Here is a 15,113-nt window from a genome sequence, read left to right on the forward strand (position 1 = left end):
AAAGATTATTGGAAGAGATAAGAGAATAGAATGTGAAAAATTAAAATAAAATGAGGTAAGATAGTATGGAATTGTGAAAAGTAGGTGAGAAATGGTGTAGGAATGGCTTAGGTATTTATAGGAAAAAAAATTAGATTTTTTTTTAAATTCGTAAAAAAAAAAAAAAAAAAAAAAAATCAAATTCCAACGGTAACCTAACAGCAGTATAACGTCAGCTAGCCGTTGCTAGCTATTGACATTCAAATGGGTTTAGCTGGAGAGTGGCAAAATGTCAAGCTTGACATTTTGACGTTGGAGGGTTGGCAAAATGTAACACTTGACATTCTGGCACTGGAAGGCTGGGTTATAGGGCTAGCTGCTCTTAGCCAGCCCTTTGGCTGGTTCTCTCATTTATGGCTGCATGGGGACCACAAGCCCTTTGACCTAGCCCTTGGTTGGAGACGATTTTTGTGTCAAAACAAGCTATTTTTAGCCCTTTAATTCTTTAACCGTGTTGGTTGGAGATGACCTTAGTTATTATCTTGGTTTGGTGTTCTAGGTCCGGTTATTTGGTAGAACTTGACCGAGGTGGACAATATTTTGGGTCATGTGAACATGATTCATGAAGATGGCAGCTTCTTGTACACAAAGCTCTGAGGTTGTTTTTCAATGGTTGGGCTTTAGCCCAAAAAGTAAAGTAAAATCTGAATTTTGCCAGGCCAGGCCCACAAACAGATGACGCACCCACCTATTTGACTCGTCTGGGTCGAGACTCGAGCGAGTAGGCTATTGCGAGGCAACCTTTGGCTGGAGATTTAACGACCAAAGAAAGTCAACAAACACTACTTTTGTCAAAACTGCCATGCATAACGCCTTCTTAAAATTTCTGCCAGAGATCGTCTGTTGAACCAGTAGCCATGACAGGACCAAACCCTTGCCTATCTCCCGAGGACGACACGAAGACGGAGAACAAGACCAAGAAGCGCGAGAGGAAGAGAGGGAGCAAGCCATTGGAATCGTCACGATTAAGACCAATAAGGAAATAGGAATCCAGCTGGTTTAAGTACAGAAAATGATTTTCGCACGCTGTTTTTCTGTTTCTGCACACTCGTTTATTTGATACACGAATACAATGAAATGAAATGAACGAATAATCTTATTCACAAAATGAGTCACCAAAGTATAAAATTACATAAAAAAGCACAATCACACATAAACAAAACAGATTGTTCAACGGTTTAGTTATATGTACATCCTCGCAAAATCTACAGTTATCTAATCTCTCAACCAAATGCGAGAACGCGAAATGGAATGCAGAAACATTAATCCGTATGAACATTCTTCTCGATACTTGATTTACTAAGAACGAGAGCGCCAATGACAACGAGCAAGGCACCTGCAAACCACTGTCAACAAGCCTTTCCATCAGATATGCAAATGAAAAATGTCAAGCAAGGCTAAAGCCACATTTTATCAATGTTCTTACCATGAACAATTATATGCAGGTGTAAAAACAATGTACAAGCAGTCGCAATTCTACGGCCTCTCCCAACAGAGAAACGAAATATTTGGTGAAGAAGCTCTATCACCATTTCTGTGATTTTAAGAGATAAGAAACACTAGCAGCCATATAACCCATGGCGCATTCAAATGTTTTATGTGAAAAGAACCAGTTGTTTTCGATTTCTTCGTTTACTGAAATAAATTTCAGAATCGTTTGATCGATGACCACAGAGTTAGAGGCCTACTAGTGAAGGCCAAACATTTCCCACCACTTTTCTGGCCTAAACACTTACTACTAGGTGGCTTGTTTACTTACATGGCATGAGTACTGGAGTTATTCTGATTCGTCCCCACGTCAAGTAAAACATGGGTATTAGAATTATTCAAATTACCAACTTCCCTTTTATTTACTAAAACGTGAAATAAAAGAAAATTGTGAGTCCATAATCTAATACTTGAAAATCATGAATCATATCAAATACGACATAATCTCGTACTCATTCCTTCTTTCATTTTCATGATCAACGACTTCTCATTTTCAAATAAGTAAACATGTTGCATAGGACAACAATGTCATCCATTCATTTTTTCTTTTCATTTGCCCCACACATTTGTATTCAGTGAATGCATCACACAAGAAACTTGGCAGATTAATAATTTTGAGCATTTAAGTCACGAAAACAAAGGGCGAGTCTTGACGCAACGAAAATGTTGCTTCTTTGGGACTGAAATGTCACATGTTTGAGTGATGGAAACAGCCTAATTGCAAATAAGGGTAAGGTTGCGTAAATGACTAAAACTTCATTAAAATTAACACAAAACGGAACAAAAACAATGAATTTACCTTCTCAGATAAGGGTTCTTGAAACAAAAAGTATCCAGCCAGACCAGAAGTGAGGAAGTTGGTAGCAAAGTTCGTCGCTGTAGCTTGCAGAGACGACAGATTTTTTAAGCTTTGCACAAAGCACCCCCACATTGTCACGTTGAATAATACCACGAAACAGTACTTTACAATCTGTGAAAATCCCCAAAATTAATCACCCGAATTACTAAATCAAGAGATTCTAGGGTTTTTGAGATGTAAATTCAACGGTCTTAAATTCGTGAAATTGAATATCGGAAGGGCACCTGATTAGTGATGAGCTTCGCCGAAACGGCGGCGGAAGCGGCGCAGAGCCCGGCTGAGACTGCCCACGCGTAGCCCTTCTTGCTAGCCTCCATCGAACCACCAGAGCTTCCAATTTTTCGAAGGAAGAAGTAAACTGGGTCGAGATGATTTGAGAATGTACTGGGAACGATGTCGTTTTGCCTTCTAGTTATCCGAGTTTTTCCTAGTCACGACTCGTTCACAAATCCAAGGAATATGGTTGTATGCCATTAGTATTAAAGAAAGGAGTGTGCTATCCACACATCTCATTTTACTTCTCATACTTCTCTTGATAATTTCTGTCCGTTGATCTTTTCCAATTCATTCGATCCAACGGTCGAAAATTAAAAAGGTGTGTGAGAAGTAAAATGGGATGTGTGGATATCACACCTCTAATTAAAACTAATGAAAAAAGGTTTGAAAACTTTGAGTTTTAATGATAAGGAAAAAATAAAGGGTAAAGTGAATAGTACCAGGTTTGACTTTTTAGTGTAAAAATAAGGTTTTTCATTAAAGTGAACAGTACCGTGTGTTTTTCATTAAAACTCTCTTAGTATTATGAAATTATGCCTCGTTTGGAAATGTATTTCAAATAAATTAAAGTGTTTTTAAAATAAATATTTTTGATTTTCAAAAGCATTTAAAATATTATTGGGATGTCATTAAGAATAGCGCATTGCACGTGCAAATATTTTTTTGACATGATAACATGCAAATTGCCATTTCATTGAGCCTTGGTAGACTTGAGGTTATTTGCAAGTCATGTTGCAGGCCTATCAACAGTTATCAATAGCTTCTAAGCAAGCATATCGACCGAGATCAACACTCAATAGCGTTTGAGCGAGCATGCTAACATATGTCGAGTAATCCTATCGAAAGAGCCCATTGCAATGCATACAAAGGTATGTGAGCTATCCTTATCAATGCCCACAGAGGTAACTCGTCGAGCAATTATAGAGCAACTTTTAAAGGTATTTTAGATTTTCAAACGGCAACACCCAGCTCTTCTGTGAGGAATTCTAAGCGGAATGAGCTGACCTACCTTGTTTCAAAATGGATTTGCCCCCTGAGTGCAAACCAAAATATGCCTCAGTATTCTTTATTGTTTTGGTATTGACCAAAAAAAAAAAATTCTTTATTGTTTTGGTAAACCAGAAAAAATTTGAGTAAAATTGGAGTTCTTCCCCACATTTAACGGATGGGTTCCACCAAGCACCAACAACATTGATCAGTGATAGTAACTACTGGAGCCACAGAGCTATCTAATTGCTGTTCTGCACATGTTTTAAAACAAGGGCCATGCGAAAAGCTGCAGGCCCGTATATAATTGTAAGGATTCTGAAAGGCTACAATCCCACAGTTTGTGCATTGGTCCCACTTAGGGCCATGAACGAGGGGTATCCCATGCAACCGATATTTAAATTTGGGATGTGATATCTACACATTTCTTTTTATTTTTCATATATCTTTTTAATTTTTGACCGTCAGATCGGATGAAATGAAGAAGATCAACGGACATAAATTAATAAAGAATGTGTGAGAAGTAAAAAATGGTGTATGAATAGCACACCCCTTAAATTTACAGGTATCGTTGTACTCAATAAAAAAAAATAGGCATCTTTATTAATAAAAAACACTCGCCATGTATTCAAAAGATGCACTGATCGTTCAAGATTAACAATCATCATTATCTACTAGGCTGCACCATTTTCTAATTACCAATCTGTCCACATACAGTGCATCGTTACATTGACGATAGTTATTGACATTAATCGGATATGATAAATTGTTAAAAACTCTTATTAAGAAGAGAGAGAAGATTTAAAACTATTACAATAATTTAAAAGAGTGTAGTTTCAAACTCAGAACGCATGAGTAGAAACCACACCCGATCCACTTGTGTGCAAAACTTGCAAAATAAACTCTTTGCAAGTACATAAAAATCCACTGGCGCCAAAAAAAGTTCGATGGAAATTAATACAACTTTATTCATTAGATTAATTACAACTTGTAATCTTTGGTAAGAAAAATCAAATACAAATTGGAAATTGCTACATGGTCCTAATTCTTTAAAACGACACACAGAATTAATCAAACTGTTTGCTTTTGTAGTTTGATCTGTCTATGAACATTTTTATTTTTTCAACTCACAATTAATCTTCTTTTTTTTCAAATAAAATAAAAAGGAAGAGGAAACATAGTATACAAATTTAAATACCTTCATTTTATCACAGAATTTGTACCCAGATGGCAGCACTTGGAATTTTTTGATGAACGACATACAGAAGATAATATCCTGAAGGTGCAAGATTACCGGAAGCCGGCGTAGTCACCTGAATTTGGTAGGCCGTTGTTCCTACCCTTTTAACGTTCTCCGCCTCAAGAACTAGCAGCCTCTGATTCATTGAGAACGAATGTGTATTAAATGAGGGCGCCACCATCGACACTGACACTGATTGTGTTGCTAGGTTTCCCTTCACCGAAAACTGAATGGATAGTTTCTTTCCGTAGTTGATCTTAGCTTGTGATATGGGCGCAACGATTTGCGGACGCAAGTTATTGTATTTAGCGTCCAAATAATCAGGACTAAATGCCTCTAATCGCAATTCAGTTGGGAAAAGCACGTCGGTGAACTCGTATTTTTCATGAGGGTTGCTACCTCCAACTAGTACCCTACCATCACGTAACAATATCGCGGTGGAATGGTACATCCGCGGTATGGTGGTAGGGTTTTGTTGTTCAAACCGTGATCCAATTGCGTTGTCAGGTCGGTACACAACCGGGTTGAGAACCGGATTGCGCCCTATTTCCCAACCTGCAGCTCCTGATGATGCACCGTTGATGAGTAGAACAGTGCCATCTGGAAGCAATAACATGTCACCCATGACTCTAGCTTGAGGCATAGTCTCCATAACCCACTGGGGTTTCGGGTTGTTTATTTTGATCCGAGCGCATGTGTTTAGAGCTTCCACAAAAGTACCCTGATTTGCCTTGACAAAAGACCCCTTTGGAGCTCCGCCGCAAACCAAAACCTCAGCCTCAACAGACGGAGACGCCAAGTTTTTTAACGGCAGCAACACGGCTGAACCTGTGCTAGGGTAACACCTTGGGTCGCCGCCCGGTATTTGTGGATAGGTTTTGACGACCTTGTTCTTTGCATAATCGAATAGAATAGCTCGATTATTGGCAAAGATAAATAAATTCCCATCCACGTTGAGGAAAACAAAAGGGTAAAGATTGTTTTCCTCGCCGGCGTCATTGGTCTGCACAAGGAAGGGCAAGCTGTAGACTTTGCTCGAAGACCCGGTCTTTGGATAAAACTCGTAGTTGAATTGCCGCCTACCGCCGATGATGATCTGCTGTCCATTGGGCAAAATATGATCGGTAGCGTACCAACGGCGAGCGCCTAAGGCATTCGCAAACTCCTTCCAATCACAACCCGTGCAGGGCTCGAAAACCCTAACGCGGCGATCTCCAGCGCCGTTACCCCCAGTTTGGATTAAGCGTCCATTGGGGGCTACAGCTCCGGAAGAGCACCAAACGTCGGATAAAAGAGTGAGAGCGCGGACTGTGTTAGTTTTGACATCATACTCGGCGGAGTGGGCGGTGCAGTCGTTTCTAACGCATTCTCCGTTGGGTAAGGCCAGGTTAGATTTGCCGAAATCTGTGCGGTCGAACATGACGACGCGGTCGTTGCGCAGGAGCTGCATGTGCATGGCGGAAATGCCAACGCTTTGTTGCAAGAGCTGCCATTTGCCACCAGCGGCGTGGGTAAGAGAAAAATGAATTGAGAAGAGGATTAATGAAAGAATGAGACAAATTGACTTCATTTTTTCTGCTTTTGAATCTCTTAATAATTTGTGCTTTAGCTTTGTGGGTCTGTCTCAACTCTCAACCTGCAGCTCTTTAAATAGACGTACCATATGTATATTATAAACGCGTGGGACCGACACCAGGTATCCGGTAAGTGAGAGCGACTGTAACTGTTGAGTTGAAGAACAATTCAATCTAATTAATCTGAGTTTACACAGTAGGATCCTGGATAAGCATGCTAGAGTTTAGGTGTGTGCTTTGAATCCTTCTTTTTTTTTTCTTTTTTTTTGTTGTTACTGGTTTAGTCTTTCGTTGGTTGATGAATTTATTTCGTCTTTTTATTATACATATGTTTGGTAAATGGGGAAATATTCATTTTTAATGTATATTTTGGTTGTTGTAATATTCTTTTTTAAGAGACAGAATAATAAACTTATGATTACTTGTTTTGGGACAAAATCTAAATCTTAATTTACTCATGAAGAGTGAACACTATTTTTTCAATTATAATTTCAACCTTTTTAATTTTGAACTTTTCAGCTCGATGATGTCATTTTGGTTTGCATGAGAAATTTTTGTGTTGGAGAGTGATGGATCGTACAGGGTGAACTTTGGCGCAACAAAAATATTGCTATTTTGTGACCCAAAGGTCACTGGTTCGGATTGTGAAAATAGCATCTTTACAAATGCAAGGATAAAGCTGTGTACCATAGACGTTTCTCCCTCCTTTTGATTCTTGCAAAGTGGGAAATTTTGTTAGTTTGGGGTCGCCTTTTAGGGTGATGGATCGTATATTTGGCAGCTGCAATTATTTAATGAAAAAGAGCAAGAATCTTCCGTCTGATTGAAAATTTAAGTTTTTGCTTGCAGGAGGTGAAATTCATTCATATTCATTTCACATTGTTGCATGAGCTATCTCCTTGTTTAGCTAATTTGCAATATCTATAGATAATTATGCAGTTTCAAGCGAGATTAAATCTGATAATATCATGCAGGATGTTCACCTCCAAGATTTAGTCTGTACTCCCTCTTATAAGTCCAACGTTTCCTTTGAGCAATTATCTCACTAAGTGAAGTTGGCTGTATAAATTTTAGAACATTACTGTGCTCAATTTTACGCCAAGTCTCGTTTCTTTTCAAATAAAAATAAATAAATACGCAATCACCAAGCAATATCAATTTCTACTGCAGAATACGTGCAGTGCAGGGTGAGAGTTAAGTGATTGTTGCTTTTGTTAGGTTGTTCTTCCCAATTAAATCAATACCTGAACAATAATATTAATTTCTTATCATGAAATTTGACCATGGTTTGGGTGCGCCCACTGAATCATGCATGGTTCTAACTACATAAAATATTTAATAGAAAAAAATCTATTTAAATTCCATTTGGTAGATATATTCATTGCATTTCTCTTAATTTTCTGGGATTTCAAACCTCCATACAAAGACCTGAAACATCCAGAAGCTTGAATACATACACGTGTAAAGAAAGAAGCCATACTCAAATATATTGTCTTTGAAGCACTTTTTTCCGATCATTTCCTATCTGTCCTCGATTTTTCTACTATTTAGCCGGGGATTAACTCTCTTGTAGCCAATGATACTATATGGAATGTATTTATTCGACGGGTAGTGTATTTTTTGAGCATGTTTTTTAATGGCAGGAGGGTCTCTAATTTAGACGTTGGCCGGTATTTGACCTCAAATTTTTTAATTGATGACTTTAGGGTTTTGTTATTGTAAATGAACTCCTTGATTTGTCGGCACTCTTGGATTTACTTTTACTTGTTTGTTCTTCTTTTCTGTTGTTTGTGTTTGTCTAATTGATACGCTGATTATATGTACTTGTTGTCCTACTAACATATTGATCGGTCAATATAGTTGCCGCCGACAGTGCCGATGGATGTCTTTTTGTATAGCTTGGGGCCGGCAGCAGCTAGTTCCTTAAAGCCAAGTCCGACGACCCCTATGGCCCGTACTCTAATTTTATTTTATTTTAAAGTTCTGCAGCTGTAATTTGAGTTTTATAACAATAAATCAAGATTAAAAGCTATAGATTAATTGACTTGATCAATCGCATGCATTGAATTTATGGAACTTCAGAAAATATATCGTTTCAACAAAAAAAAAAAAAAAACTATATCATTAAAGAAAACTATAACACGAAACCGACCATATTTTTCTTCTTCTTGATTATTCTTGCTATAAACACTTTTTTAAAGTTTAATAAGATAATATTATTCTATTACACTATTCAACATCTTTTCCAACAACTTTTCATTCACGTTTTCAAACATATTTATAGAAGAAAATAAAACATATACGGCATATGGATTTGCTGATTTAAGACATCATAATCATCCTTGTGTTTGTTGGTTTTGTAACTTTCTTTAGGTTATACTACTTTAGTTTACAATTGGATATGTATGTTTTTTTTTTTTTAACAAACGACAACGCTAGTAGATTAAATTGTTAAATGTTAGGAGAGAGAGAATCAGTTGGCATGTGATCATACCCACACCAGAGTGCATATATATGCATTATTGTTTTCCACTACTGCGGTATAGTGTTATCTGCGATTATATTATAAATTTGACAAATAAATGATGACACAAGCCTAAAGTTAGAAATCAAAAGGCAAGTCCTATATGTAACAGGTAGTTTTCTGACCCTCACTATTAATCCAAGATGAAACAAATGACCACAAATTCGATTCAAATAGAGGATATGGTTACCAGATTTTAGGTCAAATATATTAACTCAAATTTTTTTAAAAAGGAGCAAAAGTCAAATAAAATCACTTTGATACGGTTGGTCAGACACATACATTCTTCCAGTAAATTTATAACCGTATTTATGATCTTACTTAATTTATAACCGTATTTATGATCTTACTTATTCTTACAATTAATAATTGGAAATCGAGCTGGCCAGTGTTAACATTATCATCTCAAATTGGTCGGGTCGTGGAAAAAAAAAGAAGAAGCACGGCTTGGTATTATACAAGGTATTATAGAATATATACCATCCGTATTTGTATGTATTCATATACACGTATATATATTGTTCGTATTTTATTGTTGTTGATATGCCCATTCTTCGTGGGAGAGTTCTTAGTCCGATTTAAGACACTACGCCATATAGAAATTGAAGCTCTTAATCCATAACAACAACTAAACATTATCTCATTAAATGGCGTCAATTGTATAAATTCTAAAACATCAGGACGCTCGATTTTGCACTATATCTTTCATTAGCTTCAAATGCTCCATGAATTAGACTGATGATAGCCGCCATGCGTGCTTCTTGTTAACCACCAAGCTCTACGAGTCAAACCTTTGATTCATGAACTTATAAGCATCAGAGGGAATAAACCATCTTGCTTAACATCAGGAGACAAAACCATTGCTGTTGCAGAGACAAAAATATAATGCAAGAAATATGATTTGATGAGGACTCAAAAAATTATATTTTTTTAAATGACCAACCTTAACTATCTAGTTTCATTATTGATGTACGTTAAGCCTTTGCATCCCTTTTTTAATTTAAATAAAACAGATTACGTACGCTGGGATCTGCCCAACTGCTTCTGTTTAGTCACGCCCCTCAACCAAATAATAATAATAATAATAATGATAGAGACACTAAATTCTTTAAACCAAATTGCAAATCAAATGATGTGTTATCAATAATAAATAAACACGTTAATCGATACTTAATTAATAATCTAATCATCTACAACCACATCATTTAGTTTGCAAATTTGATTAAAAAAATTGGTCTTCCTAATATTACTTCCAAAAAAAAATATATTGTACTAATTAATAATAAAATATGTCACATTCCGGGTTCGACTCCGTCGTGGCACGATATTGTCCGCTTTGGGCCCCGATCACACCCTCACAGTTTTGTTTATGGGACACAAGAACTTCCCAGTAGGTTACCCATCATGGGAATGCTCTCAAGCGAACTCGCTTAACTTCGAAATTCCGATGAAACCCGAAGCCAGTGAGTTACCAAAAGGCCTCGTGCTAGATAGATATGGTATATACATATAAGGCTTACATGATCCACTTCTTTGGACAATGTGGGATCTTACAATCCACCCCCCTTAGGGGCCCGAGGTCCTCGTTGGCACACTTACGGCCAGGAATTGGCTCTGATACCAAATTGTCACATCTTGGCCTGAACCCCCATCACATCCTGGGTTTGACTCCGCCGTAGCACAATATTGTCCGCTGTGAGCCCCGACCACACCCTCACAGTTTTGTTTCTGGGGACTCACACGAGAACTTCCTAGTGGGCCATCCATCATAGGAATACTCTCGAGCGAACTCGCTTAACTTCGGAATTCCTATGGAACTCGAAGCCAGTGAGCTCTCAAAAGATCTCGTGCTAGGTAGAGATGAAAATATACATATAAGACTTACATGATCTACTCCCCTGAACGATGTGGGATCTTACAAAATATTTCCAACATGATAATTAACATATATTTCCCACTTTGGTTGTTGCTTTTATATATTATCGAATTCCACTTTGATAACCATGACCATAGATATCAAATCATCTCACAGCTCAGCTAGCTTCATATATATTATATGCTTTTCTACATGATGTCGAAGTTTATTATTATAAAATTACTAATTTCTGCTAAGTCAACAAAATTATTGTATTTTCCTCTTTCGTTTGGTTCACTTTGCTTTCAGTTTGCAGATTATTTGTGCTTAAGGAGAAGGATTAGAAGGTTTTAGAGATTAACTCGAAAATAGTTAGGTAGGCACTCTATTTCCGCACCAAAGAAACATGGTTCAACTTGATTAAGTAATTAACATTAATCAATTACTAGCTAAAAGAAAAGCAGATTCCCAACGTCTTATACTCTGGTGTATTCCTCTTTCGTGTTTGAATTTTGCATCAAACATGACTTGTTCATATGGAGTTTCTCCGAGTGGCTGTTTCTACAAGGCTGTTTTTTGTTTACTCAAATACTTGAAAACGATTAAGCAACTTCTTGTGATTGTGTAAATTTTATTTTATTTTTTAAATCCATGACTTAAATTTTTGCTATAAAATGAGCTTACTAAGAGGAAAGGAGTCTGAATACAAAACTCAATGAGTCAATGAAGAACACCTATCCGTCAAAGCAATCTACCACATGCATGTAAAAAGTTTGTTTACCTATTTAGTTCAAAAGAAAACTAAGGCTTTCGGACAGAGGACAAACATTTGCTATCTAGTTGTAGATCAAATTAAATTGCGAATAATCCACCTCTTACTTACGTAAAGAAGCTTCGTTCCTATTGAGTTCAAAAATAAACATATCATTCATGACGATTTCTTCCCGAATTATTTTGTGTCTTACTTTAACATGCATTAGATCTTCTCCACCTTAATCATCCCTAAATCCTTATTCAAAATAACAAGCAATAGACTTTTTAAAATAAAATATAAAATATTATCATATGAGGACGAGTCTTGGACCAACGGAAGGGTTGCTTCTTTGTGACCAAAAGGTTACGGGTTCTAGTCGTGAGAACAACATCTTTAGAAAATAAGGATGAAGCTGCGTACAATATATGTTCCTTCCAATAAGCTGAAAACCTTGTTAGTTTGAGATCGCCCCTTATCATAATAGTATCATATAGCTGTTTCTACAAGGGCTGTTTTTGGTTAACTCAAATACTTGAAAACGACTAACAGCTTATCGTGATTGTGTAAATTTTATTTTATTTTTTTAAATCCACGACTTAAATTTTTGCTATAAAATGAGCTTACTAAGAGGAGAAGAGTTTGAATACAAAACTCAATGAGTCGATAAAGAAAACCTATTTGTCAGAGCAATTTACCACTTGTATGCAAAAAGTTTGTTTACCTATTTAGGTCAAAAGACAACCAAGGCTTTCGGACAGAGGACAAACATTTGCAATCTAGTTGTAGATCAAATTAAATTGCGAATAATCCACCTCTTACGTAAGAAGCTTCGTTCCTATTGAGTTCAAAAATAAACATATCATTCATGACGATTTCTTGCTTAATTATTTTGTAAGTCTTACTTTAACATGCATTAGATCTTCTCCACTTTAATCATCCCTAAATCCTTGTTCAAAATGACAAGCAATAGACCTTTTAAAAATAAAATATAAAATATTATCATATGAGGGCGCAACGGAAAGGTTGCTCCTTTGTGACCAAAAGGTTACGGGTTTTAGTCATGAAAACAATCACGGGTTCTAGTCGTGAAAACAATATCTTTGGAAAACAAGGGTAAAACTGCGTTCTAACCCTCGTAAAGCGAAAAACCTTGTTAGTTTGAGGTCGCCCCTGATAATAATAGCATCATATTCATATAACTATGATATACAAAAGGAAAGTGATTGGAAATGAACTTTGAGTAATGCTATTCATACCATGTTTTTATACCACATTTCTATACCATCTTAGGTGGCATCTGATGTGGACAACCACATCATTTGAAAAATTTGCAAAACCCAAGGAAATGAAGGAGAAAGACTCCTCGTATACCATAATCATCATTTAATTAACTAATTTTTCTTAATTACTAGTTTATTAAATAATGAACTAAATTTAAATTTTTGATTAATTCAAATGATGTGGCTGTCCACATCAAATGTCACCTAAGGTGATATGAAAATATGGTACAAAAACATAGTATGAATAACATTACTCATGAACTTTCTCTAATCTTTTGAATAATATTTGGCCCATATAAGTGTAAAAAAATCGGATTCCCAATCATAAATCTGAAAGTTAGAGAATGATGGAGTACGATTCTCTCCCTTCCGAATCCCTTCCCTTTTCCTCCCCTCTTCTCTCACATTTCTCTTTTCTTTTTTCTTTTTTTATTTATAAAAAAAATCAACATAAGATGTTGACGTAGCTTAATCATGACTTTTCAAATAAAAGAGGACTGGAGAAGAAAGGAATTTACTTTCAAATAGGAGGGGACTGGAGAAGAGAGGAATTTATAAGGGAGAAAATTCTACTCCGAGAATGATATATTAGAGAGCACATGGGAATGAATGACATTAGGTTCATTAGCACAATAACATCAACATTTCGTTATGTAACTTCATTGCCAAAACAAAGTGAGACAAGCCTTTTAGGCAAAACAATATGTTCATATAGGGTGTTAACAAGTAAAAACCCAGCTAGACTGGTTTTAATGAATGGGGGACCCCTGCTGGGATGCAACATTAAAACTAGGTCATCCGCACGAGTCGAAGAAATCGAAGCCCATAACCGGTTCGGTTTTAAAGATTTCGGGTGCCTTGTGGAAGGAGGACTTCATAGGGACCTCAAAGCATTGCTTTGTTTAGTTATCTGAGTTCCAAATACCACATGGTTTTGTACCCGAAGATAGGACACATGGTTCAAATTTTACAAGCTCAAAAATTATGAGGCCATCCAATTCCAGAGAACAACTGTCACACGCGTTATTAGTACTCACCAATTATTACTCTCTGAAATAACGAAGCAATGGGGGCCGAGCGAAATAATGGAAACCTAAAGTCATGACAGACAAGTTCAACTTATGAGAATTCAGAATCCAGGGGATGTACGTAGCCATTCAAGAACATTCAAACATATTTCGAGGGTGATATTGGTCACTCTAAATAATCAAGAATGTGGACTCTTATCATCCACAAAGATGAAGTTAATAGCTTCCAAGCAGCAACAACCTGCCCCAAGGACCAAGAATTTGACACCTCTGTTCGGGTACACCGTGGCATATCTCGCCGATGCCATTTGATGAAGGACCAAACCACATGTACATGTCCACATCATCCACTGTGAGTTTGGCTCTGTTGTTTAGTTACAAACATGTAGCTATAAATCTAAGCATACCACAACTGAGCCCCCGTATTATATCTCTGCTACTCCTAATACGATTGTCGGTTGAAGCACCGTAGCAACTGAATCCCTTTTTCAAGGAAGCAACCATTGTAAAGCAACCAGATAGGTTCAGAATCAAGCCCAGCGTCCACAGAGAGAGCGGAGACTATTCTTCTTTCTTAAAATCTTTATTCTCGCTAGTCAGGAATTTCTTGACTTTTTATACGAAAACTGGTCCATTGGGGGAAAGCTGTAGTAACATATTTGTCTTGCTACATTTCATCCTAGGACCACAATAGTACAGTACCCTAGAGGCGATATCGGTTCACGTTCGAGGAGGATAGAGATCCCAAAGTGCCACCACTGCGTCTTCTGATGCAGCAGAGGCCATTAGCTATAGCATACAATGAGCGGAATAAGAAACAGCATTACACTGCAAAAAATAAAAATTAAAGAAACAAATAAAAAGCAACTAATCAGGGCCTCAATGGTTTGTAAAGCATCCAAGAGCTAGATAGAGGTGTTGTTTGCACAAAACAAGTGTGTTAAATTAGAGAGACGGGTTGCGGTCCATTACAAATAACACTGATGTTGTCTTCACTTAATCACCTTGCACTCAATAGGTGTGAGACTTTATGCAAAAGACCTTGATACATTTAGAAGTGAAACTATTTGATATAAGTTGTGATTTATTTTGTGAGATGGCCGATGTGGGAATTATATTTTTACGTACGTTGAACCATTTGGAGTGGGCCACATGTGGTGCTACATCAGTCATGTTTGTAACTAAATCCATTTAGGCCCAAATTTGACA

The 15,113-nt window shown here is 36.9% G+C and overlaps 2 protein-coding genes across 2 annotated transcripts; both read right to left on the reverse strand.

Moving 5' to 3' along the window:
• Positions 1-1,117: 1,117 nt before the first annotated feature.
• On the reverse strand, positions 1,118-2,900 carry LOC126632238 (uncharacterized). The gene is made up of 3 exons (XM_050302547.1): positions 2,611-2,900; positions 2,327-2,497; positions 1,118-1,385 (listed from the first exon to the last, which is right to left on the reverse strand). The coding sequence occupies exons 1-3, from the start codon at positions 2,701-2,703 to the stop codon at positions 1,302-1,304; spliced, it is 348 nt and encodes a 115-aa protein (XP_050158504.1). The 5' UTR covers positions 2,704-2,900; the 3' UTR covers positions 1,118-1,301.
• A 1,692-nt stretch (positions 2,901-4,592) lies between these two features.
• LOC126633524 (aldehyde oxidase GLOX1-like) lies at positions 4,593-6,529 on the reverse strand. Its single transcript, XM_050304145.1, has one exon. The coding sequence runs from the start codon at positions 6,457-6,459 to the stop codon at positions 4,858-4,860; it is 1,602 nt and encodes a 533-aa protein (XP_050160102.1). The 5' UTR covers positions 6,460-6,529; the 3' UTR covers positions 4,593-4,857.
• Between the last annotated feature and the right edge of the window lie 8,584 nt (positions 6,530-15,113).

Source organism: Malus sylvestris, chromosome 8, assembly GCF_916048215.2.
Source record: "Malus sylvestris chromosome 8, drMalSylv7.2, whole genome shotgun sequence".
Lineage (NCBI taxonomy): Eukaryota > Viridiplantae > Streptophyta > Magnoliopsida > Rosales > Rosaceae > Malus > Malus sylvestris.

Coding starts and splice junctions, on each gene's coding strand:
- LOC126632238 (XM_050302547.1), bottom strand. CDS start 2,703: ATGGAGGCTAGCAAGAAGGGCTACGCGTGGGCAGTCTCAGCCGGGCTC. Junction 2,498..2,610: donor CGAAGCTCATCACTAATCAG/GTGCCCTTCCGA, acceptor GGATTTTCACAG/ATTGTAAAGTACTGTTTCGT. Junction 1,386..2,326: donor AAGAACCCTTATCTGAGAAG/GTAAATTCATTG, acceptor GCTTGTTGACAG/TGGTTTGCAGGTGCCTTGCT.
- LOC126633524 (XM_050304145.1), bottom strand. CDS start 6,459: ATGAAGTCAATTTGTCTCATTCTTTCATTAATCCTCTTCTCAATTCAT.